The sequence below is a fragment of the Schistocerca americana genome, chromosome 1, assembly GCF_021461395.2.
Source record: "Schistocerca americana isolate TAMUIC-IGC-003095 chromosome 1, iqSchAmer2.1, whole genome shotgun sequence".
NCBI classification, from domain to species: Eukaryota; Metazoa; Arthropoda; class Insecta; order Orthoptera; family Acrididae; genus Schistocerca; species Schistocerca americana.
The window spans coordinates 225,464,306-225,480,007 of NC_060119.1; the positions used below are offsets into that span (position 1 = coordinate 225,464,306).

General features: G+C 38.3%; 1 protein-coding gene across 8 annotated transcripts in view; it reads right to left on the reverse strand.

The window, feature by feature from the left end:
• The window catches only part of LOC124615282 (protein hu-li tai shao), a 444,989-nt gene that overhangs the window by 31,677 nt on the left and 397,610 nt on the right, over nt 1–15,702 (reverse strand). For 4 of the 8 annotated variants that reach the window (XM_047143165.1, XM_047143337.1, XM_047143086.1 and 1 more), the window contains 6 exons: nt 12,831–12,923; nt 12,544–12,739; nt 10,174–10,320; nt 9,383–9,454; nt 8,967–9,029; nt 1,266–1,340 (listed from right to left, as the gene is read on the reverse strand). In XM_047143165.1, the coding sequence (XP_046999121.1) occupies nt 1,266–1,340; nt 8,967–9,029; nt 9,383–9,454; nt 10,174–10,320; nt 12,544–12,739; nt 12,831–12,923 (646 nt within the window). The remainder of the gene's footprint in view (nt 1–1,265; nt 1,341–8,966; nt 9,030–9,382; nt 9,455–10,173; nt 10,321–12,543; nt 12,740–12,830; nt 12,924–15,702) is intronic. The other 4 variants (XM_047143660.1, XM_047143579.1, XM_047143425.1 and 1 more) reach the window with 3 other exon arrangements.

Genomic DNA, 15,702 nt, shown 5'->3' on the forward strand with positions numbered 1-15,702 from the left:
AACCCAGGAAGTGGAAGGCCATCAACTGCTACACTTCTCAGATTACTGTTAATGACATTTTGAGAGCAGATTTACAAAAATCAAGAGGCCTGAATGTCATTCACTTCAGTTTGCAGAAACAAAATAGACAATTATAAGTAATGCTGCCATTTGTTGGGTCCCAATTGTTTAATGACATTCCTAAAAGTAAATATTGCTGCATCACTGTTTATATTTGAGAACTTGAAATTAAAATCTATAATGGCGGGAACTGAGTAATGGTCTAACTTAGTTGAAGATTTTACCACATGGTTTTGCAGGTACAGTGGTCCTTTACAAGCTCACTTAGACAGGTGAAAACCTGGATGAGTGATTAATACTTTTCTCTAAAAATGGAAAGAAAAACAAAAGACATCTCCAACTTTCTCTTTGTCTCTTGCATGTGCACTGACAAACAGTGAATAACAAGCTGTAAAAACTTAAGGAAAGCAAGAGTGAAATGAATGTGAAAAACAAGTGCCAGCTCCTATTCTGCACACAGTTGGGAACCATTTAGCACAGAATCTAGGCCATAATTAATGAATGGTAACTAAAATGTTTCATTCCTTAGCTAAAACAACATTCTATGAAAACAAGTTGACCGACTTCACACGACAACCTGTCACCTCACTGACAGCACTCATACATACCAGATAACTTTAAGTCTAACAAGTAGATGTAAGGTATCATTATTAAATATTCTAACAGGGTCTGTAGAAAATATGTCACCAACTAAGATGCTTGCAGATGTAACAGTCTTGTCAAACTGTAACTACAAATAATTCTCTCGTATACATCCAGTGAAGGGATAAACCCAGTGTGTTTCCATCTGAAAGTCATTGAGTGTGAAAATGCTGTTCTCATGTTTTGGATGTGTTGCACAAAAAATTAAATTAAAACTATGCCTCCTCCCTTCTGACGGCAAATATGGTATTTTTGGGTAATGTTACCACTAAATGTTACATCCAACAAACTGAATAGAGAGACCAGTTTTCCTAAAACATTTAATCAAGATATTATATTTAGGAATCTCCTGAAACAAAAAAATCTGATACCAATGGTTTCACATGACAAAGTATTTCGACAACACATAAGCATGCCACGATTTCCTAAAATATCAAAATGTACTTATCTGTTGTTACTTACAATCAGATATAACAGAAGCGCAATGTAAAGCAGAATTTAAGCTAAAGCTTAGACCAGTAACTCAAGCATTTGAAATGCATGACATAAGCATTCAAACTCACCTTTTATATTCTGCTTGTTAGGTCCCAATGACCAAGAGCGCTTAAATTCATTCGGAACTTCAGATGAGTCAGCAACTACGTAATGCGAAGAAAACAAATCATGCAACAGCATTTGCAGCAGATCACATGCACAAACAGAAAATAATGAAGAACAGTCTGTAACATTCAACTGAAAAGTATCTAAAATTTTCATTGAAAAAAGATATCTTTCCATGTAGAAACTTAACAGAGCCAAATAAGAAGGAGAAGTTGGTTTTAAGACCTGAAAACTCCAAGTACATAGGACTTCATTTCACTTTTGTGTACCCTGTGTTTTAAATTGTTCAGTTCTCTTGTACTCTTACACAAGACAAATGGTTTCCCATGCTGTCTCACAACCTCACAAAAAAAGAGCTAGTTTTCTATTTGTATGATGCATACTTAAATACTTGGACTGCAAGACATGTTAGCATTTAAAACATAACAGTATATATTTCTGCTACTTTGTGATATATCTTGTGGATTCTGTGACTAAAGTGATATGTAACACAAAATTCTACCTTTTTGGTGTGGTTTTGGTCATTTATGCACAATATTTTTTTTTAATACAAACAACGAAAAATGCAGTCTGACTTGCTTGTGTGGTTGAATTCACAGCATGTTATTTTCCCAGCAGGGAAGTGCACACCCACATTAGGTCTTATGCCTGGACCTACAGCACAGTACAGTACACTGTTGAGGCTAATTCTCAATCTCTACCATTTCTCCAAACCCATCTAGTTAAATGTCAAGGTGTTTTCTTAACTCATCTCCACCTAGGAGTACAACTTACAAATATTTGAAACACAAAAACACAGAAAAAAATTTCAAGAAGCTTATATAGATAGTTAACATGACTTTCCCTCACTGTACTGTGTCACTGCTGAAAGAAAACAATGCATTCAAGCACTGATAATGTTAGAAATTATACGCACACCTCTCTCACTTAGAAAATCTGTTCTAGTTAGGTACAGCAACATTTTTCTAAAACAAGACACTATTTTAATTGGAATAAATAGTACATTTTGTATGATGCTTTAAAAGCAACTCATCTCACTAAAGTGATAGCAAAACGAAACATCAGGACTTCCTTATAGTGTTGTCTTCCTTGACTTAGCTCCTGTGTGATACTTCGTATTTAACAGAATGTGTTCTTTAACCATTCTCTCTTTTATCAATGTGTATTTATCTGCTACCATGTCCAAGCTAACTGTCCGAATACAGCATTATTAAAAAAGTTACCAGCCTACTAACCAATGTGACACCACCAAGTGCTCTGATGTCTTGTTTAACACACTACTGTGTCTGAATGGGGAGGGGGAGGGGGGAGTGCAGAGCATGATAGTGTGGGGTGAATCGGGAGTAGTTTCAAGTTGGTAAAGTTTAATTATATCAGCTATGACCAAAAATTCTGAACAATACTATTTTCCTTATGTGGACTCTACTTCTAATCTGTACTTGTGTTGCCTTTGTGAGCTATGTTGCAATAACAGTGTCATTATATCTGGATCAGAACAGTATGTGATTGACAGCCAACATGCAGGACAACCACCACAGCAATAATGCAATTAAATGAAGTGTTTAGCCAATCACTCTCTCTGTTCACCTACATAATACTGCTCTGCAACCTCAGGTCCTGGTTACAACGTCTGGTTGCAGGTAACAATCAGGCCCCGTAATGTAACCACTGTGGTTAATTTTCATTGTGTACTTTATTTCTCTGTAGGGAATGATGTTTCACACAACGGAATGCCTGAATCTACTTTCTGAAGTGTCCAGAAAAGCAGAAGGTTATAAGATCTTGCAATCAAACTCAATACCAAACACTATCATGATGCAAGCAGAAGTATTCTGTGTGATCCAGCATAACAGTTGGTGCCACAAACAACACTGCTCAATTATATGCACAGGCATTTGGCTGTCAATCATTTTGTTATTCTGATCCAAGAAAAATCAATGTTTCAGAAACTATAGTCATCAATACCATGAAAGTGGACAAGGAAAGTGACCAGTAATTATACACACATCTGTTATCAAAATAAGCAGCATACAATCTGAAGACAACTGTGTAGCACCTATTGAAAATAGTATGTGGCAAGAATTTAAACCTTTGAAACTATTGCATAGCGTTCCATCAGACTTGAAGTATTTTTCTCAAAACCATTTATGGTGCTTGAAATAAATGAAACACAAAAACAAATGGATGCTGGTTATTCTCTACACTTCCTTAAAATCTCTCTTTTCTTTTTCTTAACACTATATAAATTGTTTGGTCATGCATACTGTGGATTATCAGTGCCTCCTTCAAACAGAAGAACATGTATAAAATACATCATGCAAATTTAAAGCCTCTGTCTTATTCCAGTTAAATGCTCATCATCGTCAGACTGCAGCATAAATAATCCTCAATGCATAAAAAAAGCACATGCATAACCATTCACAAGCAAAAGTTTCATGCAGAGAATTCCAGCCATATTATCTACATTGCATTTCATTAAAAAAATCAATGATTAGATTACATTGAGGTGTGTCTAAACACATGACTGTTAAACATCCACAACACAGATAAACCACTTTCTTATGAGTAATCTTCTCATTCTGCCATTTCATGCATCCCCTTTAACCTGTGATACAGTTCAATGAAATTCTATTAAGACTGCTAGCCACAAACAGTGTTGTTTCTCCAGTTGTCTCTGTGGTCTGATACGACAATCCAATTACATTTTGTTTTCACGTAATTGCTATGAGTGGAGCAAGTTTTAGAATTAATAGCACTTATTCTCATAAAGAGAAGTCTGAGAATTCTAAACTACATTCACCATTACTCTGTGTTATGCTAGAAAACTCTCCTTATGAGAAAGCAAACAACTTTAAAAAAATAGCGGCTGCTCATCGATTTATGGATAGCTAACTGCAGATTCTCTGAAACATTATGTAATCATTTAACACCAGTGGTATAATTTGCAAGTTTCAGTACATCTACCAGTTATACGAGGGTTATTCCAAAAGTAAGGTCCGATCGGTCGCGAAATGGAAATGACTATGAAAATCCGATAAAGCTTTGCACAGATGTGTTGGGTAGTGTCTCTAGTATAACCCCAGTTAGCATCACGTCGCTCTTCTCATTTCTGAGCTCGCAGTGAGTGCGTAAAGATGTCTAGAAAATAGTGTCTGCCGCCAAGTACGAGGGCCTGGTGAGAAATTTTGCCTGAAGCTATGCAGCCAACATTACATAACTGTCGTGCTGTTTCGTCTTCACGACAATTCTCAGCCGCATTCTGCAGGGGCAATGAAGATGCTCCTGCATCGTTTTCAAATGGAAATGTTAGATTACCCACAATACAGTCCGCAATTGTCTCCCCCTGAGTTTCATCTCTGGTCACATGAACCGCTGTCTTTGAAGACAACATTTTGACACAGACAACGAGGTGTAGGCCAGCGTGGAGAATTGGCGGAAAGCACTGGCGGCTGCCTTCTATGATGAGGCTATTGAAAAGTTGGTACAACGCTATGACAAAAGTCTAAGTCAGAACGGCGACTACGTAGAGAAGTAGCTGAAAGGTGTAGCTAATTGTTACAAGTAAAACATTTCTGATGTTCACTGTGGTTTCAATTTGGCAATCAATTGGACCTTACTTTTGGAATAACCCTCGTAAAATATTCTCTTTACTCGCAGCCTTCAGAATAAAGGCATTTTCAGAAGGAATAATGCTTAACTTCAAGTACAGATTAAAATGCAAATTTTTCAAAGCAGGGTTATTTCTATAGCATTTCGATTTATTTACATGAAGAGATGTATGGAAACATGATACAGATTCAATGGCCTACCAATTATGTCATTATGGATAAGATTGTGCAACATTTCATTGGTATGCAGTAGTTTTAAAAGGTGAATCTCTCAGACCACCAATATCTACCTGATAAGCAAATAAGGTTTTGCCATGTAATTTATTGCTCTCTCTCGTATGTGGCTGGATCAGGTTTTCTGTATCCCACAATGTTTCCTCAAGACAACTGCTCAACATCATCAGGTGTGGCCGCTGGCTAAGCATATGATGATATTGAGCAGACTCCTGAAGGAAATACTGTGGGATACACAAAACATGATCCAGCGACAGACCCAAGATCCACGTACTGAACATATCCACTTGGAAAGTCTGAAGAGTCAAAAGAAATTTTCACTGTATTTAAATGTCTGAATCTATAGTACAAAACAGTACACTTATTAAAAAGGAAGACACTATGCTTAATCAAGATGATATTTTGTTCTTAAGTGAGGGAAGAGTGTTACTAGCTGTATACATTTCAAAAGTTGTCATACCTCACAAAGAAATTTTTTTATTTGTTATTGTTGAAGTTTAGTCCACACTCACACACACAAACACAAATTAGCTGGTGAGATCTTTTGTGTCTTTACTATTTATAAAATGGCACATGAGATCAACCTATGGTGACCACATATGCACTGATACAGAAGGAGGAGTAGTAGTGGATATAATATGTGCAAATGGACATATTCAGGATGTGGGGTGCATTCATGGGCCTATATGAAGCTTGTACGCCTTTCATAGCCTCATGCTAAGGTCATGCAAATAGCATTATGCTGGAAGCAATGAATGTGAGTGTAGGCACCTACCAGTGATAGAGCAGGTCTTGAAGATACAAATATACAATACTAAGAGAAGACCAAAGGATTCTCTCTTCATGAACTACAATTCCCACTTTGAAACAAACCAAGGTAAGTGGGACTCACAAATTAGCCCACTTCCAACCACAAATTGCCACAGACCTCTATGAAGCAGTGGTATGATCAAGTTGACACTACATCAACCATCATCTATAAAGAACAAAAATTTGGCATATCAGAGAATCACAGAAAAGCACATACCACTGGTATGCAGCATTTGGTGATTGCAGCAATGACAAAAAAGTTGAATATGGAGACCTGTGGTAATTGCCCAGGTATGTGATTTATTGTTACACCACTAAGATTTGGTGCCACATAGTGAAAGTTATTACTTACTACACTAGGTTTAATTGCAGGCACCTTGACAGTATACCACTATGCTAGGGAGATTATGCAGCCAGCTACCCGTCTACTCTTGAAAGTTGCTACTCTGGTAATTTTCCAATAACAACAGCAAAATGTCATACTACAGTAATAACCAAAACCCTCGAGATAATCACATCCTCTCCAATATAAAATGAATTAAGTGAAATAATCTGGCTCTCTACAGAATGAGCTGTGTGGACGTTACATGCAAAACCTGTGGCAGCTTTTCGAACGGCCTAGGTAATCTTTGTTGTGAACTGCTCATCACAATTTTATTAAGAACCTATTATTAAGATCTTCACTCACAGTAGTACTTAATGATTCTGAGTAGCTATTTTGCTCTGCCAAAGAATAAACTATAGACACCACCACCAGCAAGTTTGAATTGCAGTTTTCAGTCATCACTGTTAGTCATGCAGAATTAGCAGTAGAGACTCTGCACATGTACATCTTTTCATTGCATTGGAAAAAACTCCAATGTGAGAAAGAAATCACAGTATCAGCAAGTCAACACTTTAATTATGATTTCATATGATTTTTTTTATACGTTTCTTGAACCTAACTTATCAGCAAAAGAATGCTGAGTCCCAAAGGCAAAATTGTTCAGCAAGACCATGTTCTTATAATGCAGCCAAATCTTTAGATTAATTTGGAATACAAAACAATTATTGTTTCGTGACAAATCTCCTCTAACACGAGGGTCACTCCAAAAGCAATGCATACAATTTTTTTTTAAATCCACCTTTTATTCTGTTTGAAAGTTTTACAGTGAGTAGATAAATCCATTAGGAACAATATTTTCATTCCTTCACATAATTTCCATCCCTCTCAACTGCCTTACGCCATCTTCGAACCACCGCCTGTATACCCGCACAGTAAAATCCTGGACCAACCTGTTGGAGCCACTGTTTGGCAGCGTGCACAAGGGAGTCATCATCTTCAAACCTTGTTCCATGAAGAGAGTCTTTCAGTTTCCCAAAGAGATGATAGTCACATGGAGCCAGGTCAGGACTGTAAGGTGGGTGTTTCAGTGTTGTCCATTCGAGCTTTGTGATCGCTTCCATGGTTTTTTGACTGATATGTGGCCATGCATTGTCGTGCAACAGCAAAACATCCTGCTTTTGTCGATGTGTTCAAACACGACTCAGTCGGGCTCGAAGTTTCTTCAGGGTCATCACATATGCATCAGAATTTATGGTGGTTCCACTTGGCATGATGTCCACAAGCAAGAGTCCTTCGGAATCGAAAAACACTCTAGCCATAACTTTTCCAGCAGAAGGTGTGGTTTTGAATTATAATGCTTACATTATGGAGAATACTATGCTAGCCACAGTACACAACTTCCGAGCAAGAACTTCCTTTTCAACATAATAACCATTCACAATCATAAATTAGCTTTTCATCCTTTTCATGAGGTTTTTGTCCTAAGCAGTGCAGTCTAGTAATATCTAGTACACAACAGCACGAAACTGCAATTATATTGAGGTTTAAATCCAGGGTTCTCACGTAATGTCATAACCCATAACCAGAAAGCGTAACGACTGTGGTGTTCCATCGAGAGAGAGAGAGAGAGAGAGAGAGAGAGAGAGGCCCTTCCTTTTCTTTTGATAGTTATCTGTGAGTGGAAAAATATTGCAGTTTGTGAACACTGATATAGTACTACATTGTTCGCATTCACGGGAAACATTTAGTACACCATCTCCAATTGGACTGTGTCCAACACTGCAACGCAAAGTTCCTATAATTCTTATCTGCTCCAGTTTTTTTACAATATTCTTATTGTTTTTAATTTTTTTGTATGTGTTTATACTCTTGACACCCTGATTCTTGTGCCCTCCCTAATGGCAGTGCTATTCATTCAACATGTGTAACCAAGATCAGACAAAGCCGATATATAGGTTCATAACACAATACGAATTATCGGTGATTGTAATTCACTGACTGACTTCTGTGTTAAGTTGACTGAGCATGCTAACAATTCCAAAGTGAGCTACAGCATTCAAACTAACAAGAATTTTACATTTTTATTTTCTGCCTCAGTCTTTGCTGGATGAAATTGATCATCATTACTGTTAATTGAATTTGCCTGTCTCCTTTTTCTTTTTGTTTATTCAATGATTTAGTATGCCTTAGATTAAAGCCCTCTTCTGTCCCTACTTATTGCTTGAAGTAACTGCTACTATTTATTACTCCATCTATCACTTGCTGGCTTTAGTCTCGTCAATTTTACAAGAGTTTCACAGTGGTTTATATAAGACTACTTTATTTGTCAAAAATCTTATATTTTTAAATGTGCATACAACTGTGATTTAAAGATTTGGAGACACACAATGCCTCTCCAAAATTTCATGAATTCTCTCATTTCCCTATTGACAGGCATGTCTCTCCAACTTACCTTCAATATTATTAAGTATATTTTTGCTATCAAGTTCCTGTAAGTACTTTACTAGAGACCATCACCACAAAAAAAATTATAAATTTAAACTTTGTTTCCTGATACCTTTTTAAGTAAAGAAATCATTACATTTTACTGACAGCAGTGTACAACCATTCTGCTTACTTTTTGTTCAGTGTCTACTACTTGACAGTCAAGCTATCTCTGTAGTAAATAATTTGCTAAGAATGCTCACCTTTCGCTGGCAGCCTAAGTGACAAGGAACGCTCCACATTTGGATCTGGGAGATCACTTTCGGCTTTGAACAAACAGACATGCACCAATTTTTCAAATGTTCAGCATAACAAAGACATGCAATGCAATAACATGCAATAAAATTGGCAATACTTATCTTAAAATATTACTTATATAAATTTAAACAATCCATCACAGAATGCTTCAAAAATAAAAAACTTGCATTTTTCTATTGAAGCTAATCTGCAATAACTGTTTTTAAACACTGCAATTATTGAAAGTGTACCACTTCCTAGGAAACATATATTGCTGGAAAAAAATCATTTTAACAAAACATTGAACGACAAGATTATTCATTTGCAACGAGCTTTGTGGTATCTACAATGCGCACATTACTCTTCTTCACATACAACTTACCATCACTCAGAACAACTTCAGCTTGACTTGGCCGAGGAACCTGCTTTGTCTCTATCCGCAAAACTCTCGGTTCTGTAACAAGCACGAATACGCAATTATTTCTGATAACACCACAGAGTGCAGAATATATCTATTTATAATCGTCCAAATATCACAGTCTATCAATTTTGTAGTTTGCTCCTTTTCAATCTCACCAGATTTTTCTTATTTTTAACATTTGGCAACTTCAGTTGACTCTATATTGTAAGTCAGTTAAACTCGTGCCATGCATACAGTATCTTATTTTCTGGTTGCAAACAGCTTATACAGGTAATTGTCACATTTATAAAATATTCCACCATTCAGTACCAAAACTATACTACATTTATGAGTGTTTGAAAATTGATTCTTAACTTTTCCCATTTAGCTCACTCTTCTGTTAAATTTACAGTTGAACAAAAAGAAAAAAAAGCACAATCAATTGTGTAAATTCTTTTCGGGCACTGAATAGCAATTTTGTTAAGCTCACAGTCATTAAAAAGGTTACTACGGATACTAAAGTAGCAACAAAAGTTAAAATAAAAAGAAAGAATTTTTCATATGACATTATTCAGTGACATTACAAGATAAATACCTATACCTCTGTCCTGAAGTGTCCACCTTATTCTACTGAAGTAGCAACTTTAAATGAGGGCCGCATGTATAACAGTGACAATTTGGATTCATTTTCTTGAGATATATATATATATATATATATAACTTTTTATTAAAATTAGTGAGAAGCAATGAACTTAAATGAAAATATCCTGTACCATCTCTGCTTTCTTCTTCCGTTTCACTAGCAGCAGAAGTTGGAGACATAAGTGGAGACTTAGTGGCCGGCATACTATCTTCATTTGTAGGCCGACTGTTTTGCAGTGAAGAGGAAAGTGGCTCCGATTCAGTTTGGTCTTCATCAACTACAATAAAAATTATGAACATTGTGTTTTCTTGCAGGACACAATTTTCTAACAGAAAATAAATAAGAGGAAAATACACAAGCACTCAGGTCAACTTTTGCACAAACTTATAGGTATTTCCTAAGGGCGAAATCTGACTCTGGAATACAAAAATTAAACTCTTTATGTGAAACAACAAGCGGTCTGATGCAACTTTTTAAAACTTCATAATAGTAATAAATAAAAGTCAAAACATAAGAATATTTAGTTCTCCATTTTTTTTATCTCAACATTAAAAATATGAAGTGCATTTTGACATTTATTTCTTTTTTTAAAAAAGTATGATTCTGATGTCCTATATTTCATGAGGCTTTCCAGAATACAGATGTGTGTCGACAAACAGATGCATTTTATCCAATTTCTAGATGAATTCATGTGGGAGAGAAAAGTATTTTATGATAATTAAAGTTTTAGCATACAAAGTTCCGTCTAAATGCTAATTAAACATATTGTTATGAGATGGCTTGGTAGATTTCAAACCTCTTAAAACATATGGTAACATTCTTTACTGACAATTCTTTAGTTCACTTAGTGCCTACTACAGCATCTTTAGTCGGAGAAAGGTTGCTGCTGACCACAATTCCTCATAGCTTTATTCTTCAAAGTTGTACTACTATAATTACCTACACTGTCAAAAACATTTACATATGTCAATATAGTCAGATGTTACAATCATCCAATTGTACACTTAATCCTAAAACAGGGCCTGTAATTGGAAACTGCATGAAAGACAATGTGTCAGGTTTAATGACATTTTTTCCCCAGCAACAGGCTTTCTCAGTGAATTCTGCAGCAAGAACATTACACACTTATTTCTTTTTCCTGTTTGGCTAAAGCAAAAGTTTTATTTGCATTCTGAGTAACTGTTCTCATGGAATTCAGTCAGTCAATCAGTACATGACAGCAATGCACCTGTGGGGAGAGGAGCCCACTAAACAGTACATAAACACCAAGTGCTGCCACATCCAATGCACCAAGCCTGAAACATTGGCTACAAGAAGAGCTTACCTGCAGAGAAGCACCTGACATCATCTTCCCTACAAACAACTATTCAAGAAATATAAATAAAACTTGCTCTAAAGAGGGAGGGATAAGAAGAAGAAGAAGAAGAAGAAGAAGAAGAAGGACATCAATTGTGACATTCTTATCACAGGCAAGGTCATTCACACAATGATTACCAGAACTCTGGATAACTATAATAATGACCATGTTCTCTACAAAGGAAAATTAAGGGTCACTGATCTTTCAGAAAATCTCACTACAAGTAATGATGCTCACAGATTACAGTATTTAGTACAAATGTGGCCTTTAGTACATCAGCTGAACATAATGTTGCAACTCATATTTGGCAACAAAATTTTTGCCTTAGTGGGATGCAACACATGGATAGTATACGCAACGTACCTGCTCCCTATCACTACCATAGTTCTCTGCTCTTCTTGGCACTAGGGATTGGGCATCTGCAGTTTGGGTATCCACATTTGGTTGTGTTGGTCACCCCCCCACCATATTTATTAATCTGGGGTTTGAAACTCTTAAATTCAGTTATTTGAAACTCCAAAGAAGTCATGTCTCTCTGCCCAGTTTTGTTCCTGGTCACAGTTAGGCAGTGGCCATTCATTCTGGTGGACAGTTGATGGTCGTCATACCAACACAAAAAGATGTGACGTGACGGCAGCAATGTTGGTGTATGACAACAGGGCTGCTCTCACACACGGCCTTGCCTCTGATGGGTTAGGATAAGACAGTGACAGGAATGGAGTAGGAAATGCTGAGTGAATGGTTTGGGCAGGTCTTGCACCTTTTGTGTGTGACTGTCAACAACTCAACACTTCTGATGTTTGGTGAGTCGTCTCCTTTACTCCTAAATTATTTAAATTCTACCATAACTTTCCGACTATATTTGCATTGTCTGTAGACGTATTCCTCATTCTGGTTCAATGAGGTTCTTATTACATGGTAACAATGAAAGAACGTCATATCCATATTCACCCTTATGTTGAGATGTTGAAGGTTATCATACGATGTCCATTCACACAATTCAGAATATACGAAAGTAGCATTTTAAAACAATATCACCAAAGTAACTATCTTACTGATGCATACCAACAATACTAACAAGACAAGTCACTGCATATATTTAACTGTTATTCACTATGGATTTTATGAAACAGACATACTTACACGATTCACCCCTTTGTTTCCTTTCTACAACTTTCTTGTATTCCTCAAGTTCTTCATCCGTTACTGTGTCAAATGGGTTCTTAGCATATGGAGTTTTATACACTAAAGCATTATGCTGGAAGCCTCTTTGTATTATTCCTTTTGAAGCAGCTCCTACCAAAATGACTTGGTCACCAGTAGCAGAGATATTAGCATCCTGCAATTCAAAGCATGTGCAATTATGTGCCCAAAGTCAATAGCAGAAAACTAGCAAATGATATGAAGAAATTTGAAAAATTTTTATGTACCTGCAATTTCTTCGCTTCTTCCCATGAGACTCCTTCGAGAATGTGAGACTGTGGGCCTGAAGTAATTTTATCTGCTCGCCTGTTATCCTTTATCTGTAAAATAGGAGATAAAAAAAGGTAAGACTGGACACTTATGTAAATTATCTCAAATACATAGTGTTTGATACTAAATTCCTCCATGACATAAATCTGTAGTAAGATAAATAAAACAGAAGAGCGTGTCACCTGTAGCATATTTTAAGAATGATTTAAATGGTCAGCCTTTTTACCTTTTAAAAGTGCAGTACTAGCACACTCTCAAAGATTGCATATACTGTATGTTCCCTCAAACTCCTATTTTCCTGCATTTATTTATTTCTGTTTATCTTATTGATATTGCTTAAGTTCCTTATGTGTTCTGTAGTTACACTGATAATTGTTTCTTCTTTTAATTACACTCCTGGAAATTGAAATAAGAACACCGTGAATTCATTGTCCCAGGAAGGGGAAACTTTATTGAAACATTCCTGGGGTCAGATACATCACATGATCACACTGACAGAACCACAGGCACATAGACACAGGCAACAGAGCATGCACAATGTCGGCACTAGTACAGTGTATATCCACCTTTCGCAGCAATGCAGGCTGCTATTCTCCCATGGAGACGATCGTAGAGATGCTGGATGTAGTCCTGTGGAACGGCTTGCCATGCCATTTCCACCTGGCGCCTCAGTTGGACCAGCATTCGTGCTGGACGTGCAGACCGCGTGAGACGACGCTTCATCCAGTCCCAAACATGCTCAATGGGGGACAGATCCGGAGATCTTGCTGGCCAGGGTAGTTGACTTACACCTTCTAGAGCACGTTGGGTGGCACGGGATACATGCGGACGTGCATTGTCCTGTTGGAACAGCAAGTTCCCTTGCCGGTCTAGGAATGGTAGAACGATGGGTTCGATGACGGTTTGGGTGTACCGTGCACTATTCAGTGTCCCCTCGACGATCACCAGTGGTGTACGGCCAGTGTAGGAGATCGCTCCCCACACCATGATGCCGGGTGTTGGCCCTGTGTGCCTCGGTCGTATGCAGTCCTGATTGTGGCGCTCACCTGCACGGCGCCAAACACGCATACGACCATCATTGGCACCAAGGCAGAAGCGACTCTCATCGCTGAAGACGACACGTCTCCATTCGTCCCTCCATTCACGCCTGTTGCGACACCACTGGAGGCGGGCTGCACGATGTTGGAGCGTGAGCGGAAGACGGCCTAACGGTGTGCGGGACCGTAGCCCAGCTTCATGGAGACGGTTGCGAATGGTCCTCGCCGATACCCTAGGAGCAACAGTGTCCCTAATTTGCTGGGAAGTGGCGGTGCGGTCCCCTACGGCACTGCGTAGGATCCTACGGTCTTGCCGTGCATCCGTGCGTCGCTGCGGTCCGGTCCCAGGTCGACGGGCACGTGCACCTTCCGCCGACCACTGGCGACAACATCGATGTACTGTGGATACCTCACCCCCCACGTGTTGAGCAATTCGGCGGTACGTCCACCCGGCCTCCCGCATGCCCACTATACGCCCTCGCTCAAAGTCCGTCAACTGCACATACGGTTCACGTCCACGCTGTCGCGGCATGCTACCAGTGTTAAAGACTGCGATGGAGCTCCGTATGCCACGGCAAACTGGCTGACACTGACGGCGGCGGTGCACAAATGCTGCGCAGCTAGCGCCATTCGACGGCCAACACCGCGGTTCCTGGTGTGTCCGCTGTGCCGTGCGTGTGATTATTGCTTGTACAGCCCTCTCGCAGTGTCCGGAGCAAGTATGGTGGGTCTGACACACCGGTGTCAATGTGTTCTTTTTTCCATTTCCAGGAGTGTAGTTTGTGTATCACTCTCCATGTTTTATACTTCCTGAAGTAGCCGTGTCCAGCACTTATTTCAGTTTTATTATTTTTTTTATTAATAGAAACTGTTATGTGGGCTTGCTGGACCTATTTTATGTTAAAGTTTTTCATGTCAATTCCATTATTATTTATTTACTGTTTAATTTTTTTAATTATCCAATGCATTACCACCACACTGTCAAAGATGTTACTGTATGTGTCTGCTTCAATCTAGACGTGTAACTTCTCTTCAAATGATGTTTACAACATTGTAACTTCTTTAGTGACAATACTTAGTAAATGTCTGAAGATGTCCTTGTAAGCCAAAAGCACAATAAAAATAATACTGTAGAACAAAAGCAAACTGGTGCTTTCCATTCATTAAATGGTTACTGTTTCTACTTTAAGGGGGGAAAAAAACTTTGTGTTCTGCCTTACGGCAGGTATTGTCATGGGGGAAGCTTCGTCAGAGAGGCCCACTGCATGAGCGTCTAGGGAAGTGATTCCAGTGGTGGTTTCCTGTTGCCTTCCACTGATGATGATGAAATGATAATGAGGACAACACAACACCCAGTCCCCGAGTGGAGAAAATTTCCGACCCAGCCGGGAATCGAACCTGGACTCCTTGGCGTGACAGACTGCCGCACTGACCACTCAGCTATCGGGGCGGACTATTTAAGGGTAAAAGGTGTTCTAAAACTACAAGATGATGTATCATCAGTTTAATGAAATGGCAGCAACAAGGGCTGAGGTGGAACTGTGCACCACGCATTTAATGTCCTTTGGTAATCACATAGTAAATGACACCATCTTAAAATTACCAGTGGACTGCACATCTGTTAGCTGTATTAGCCATGAAGTCTTCGTATAAGACAATTTCTCGATTACCACAAACTACAGATAAAGCCCATTTTATATTTCTAGTATCATTTACTTAGTACATATAATCGATATACATGAAAAATTCTGTTTATGTGGAACAAAAGTCTAAAATATACATTTTATTTCAG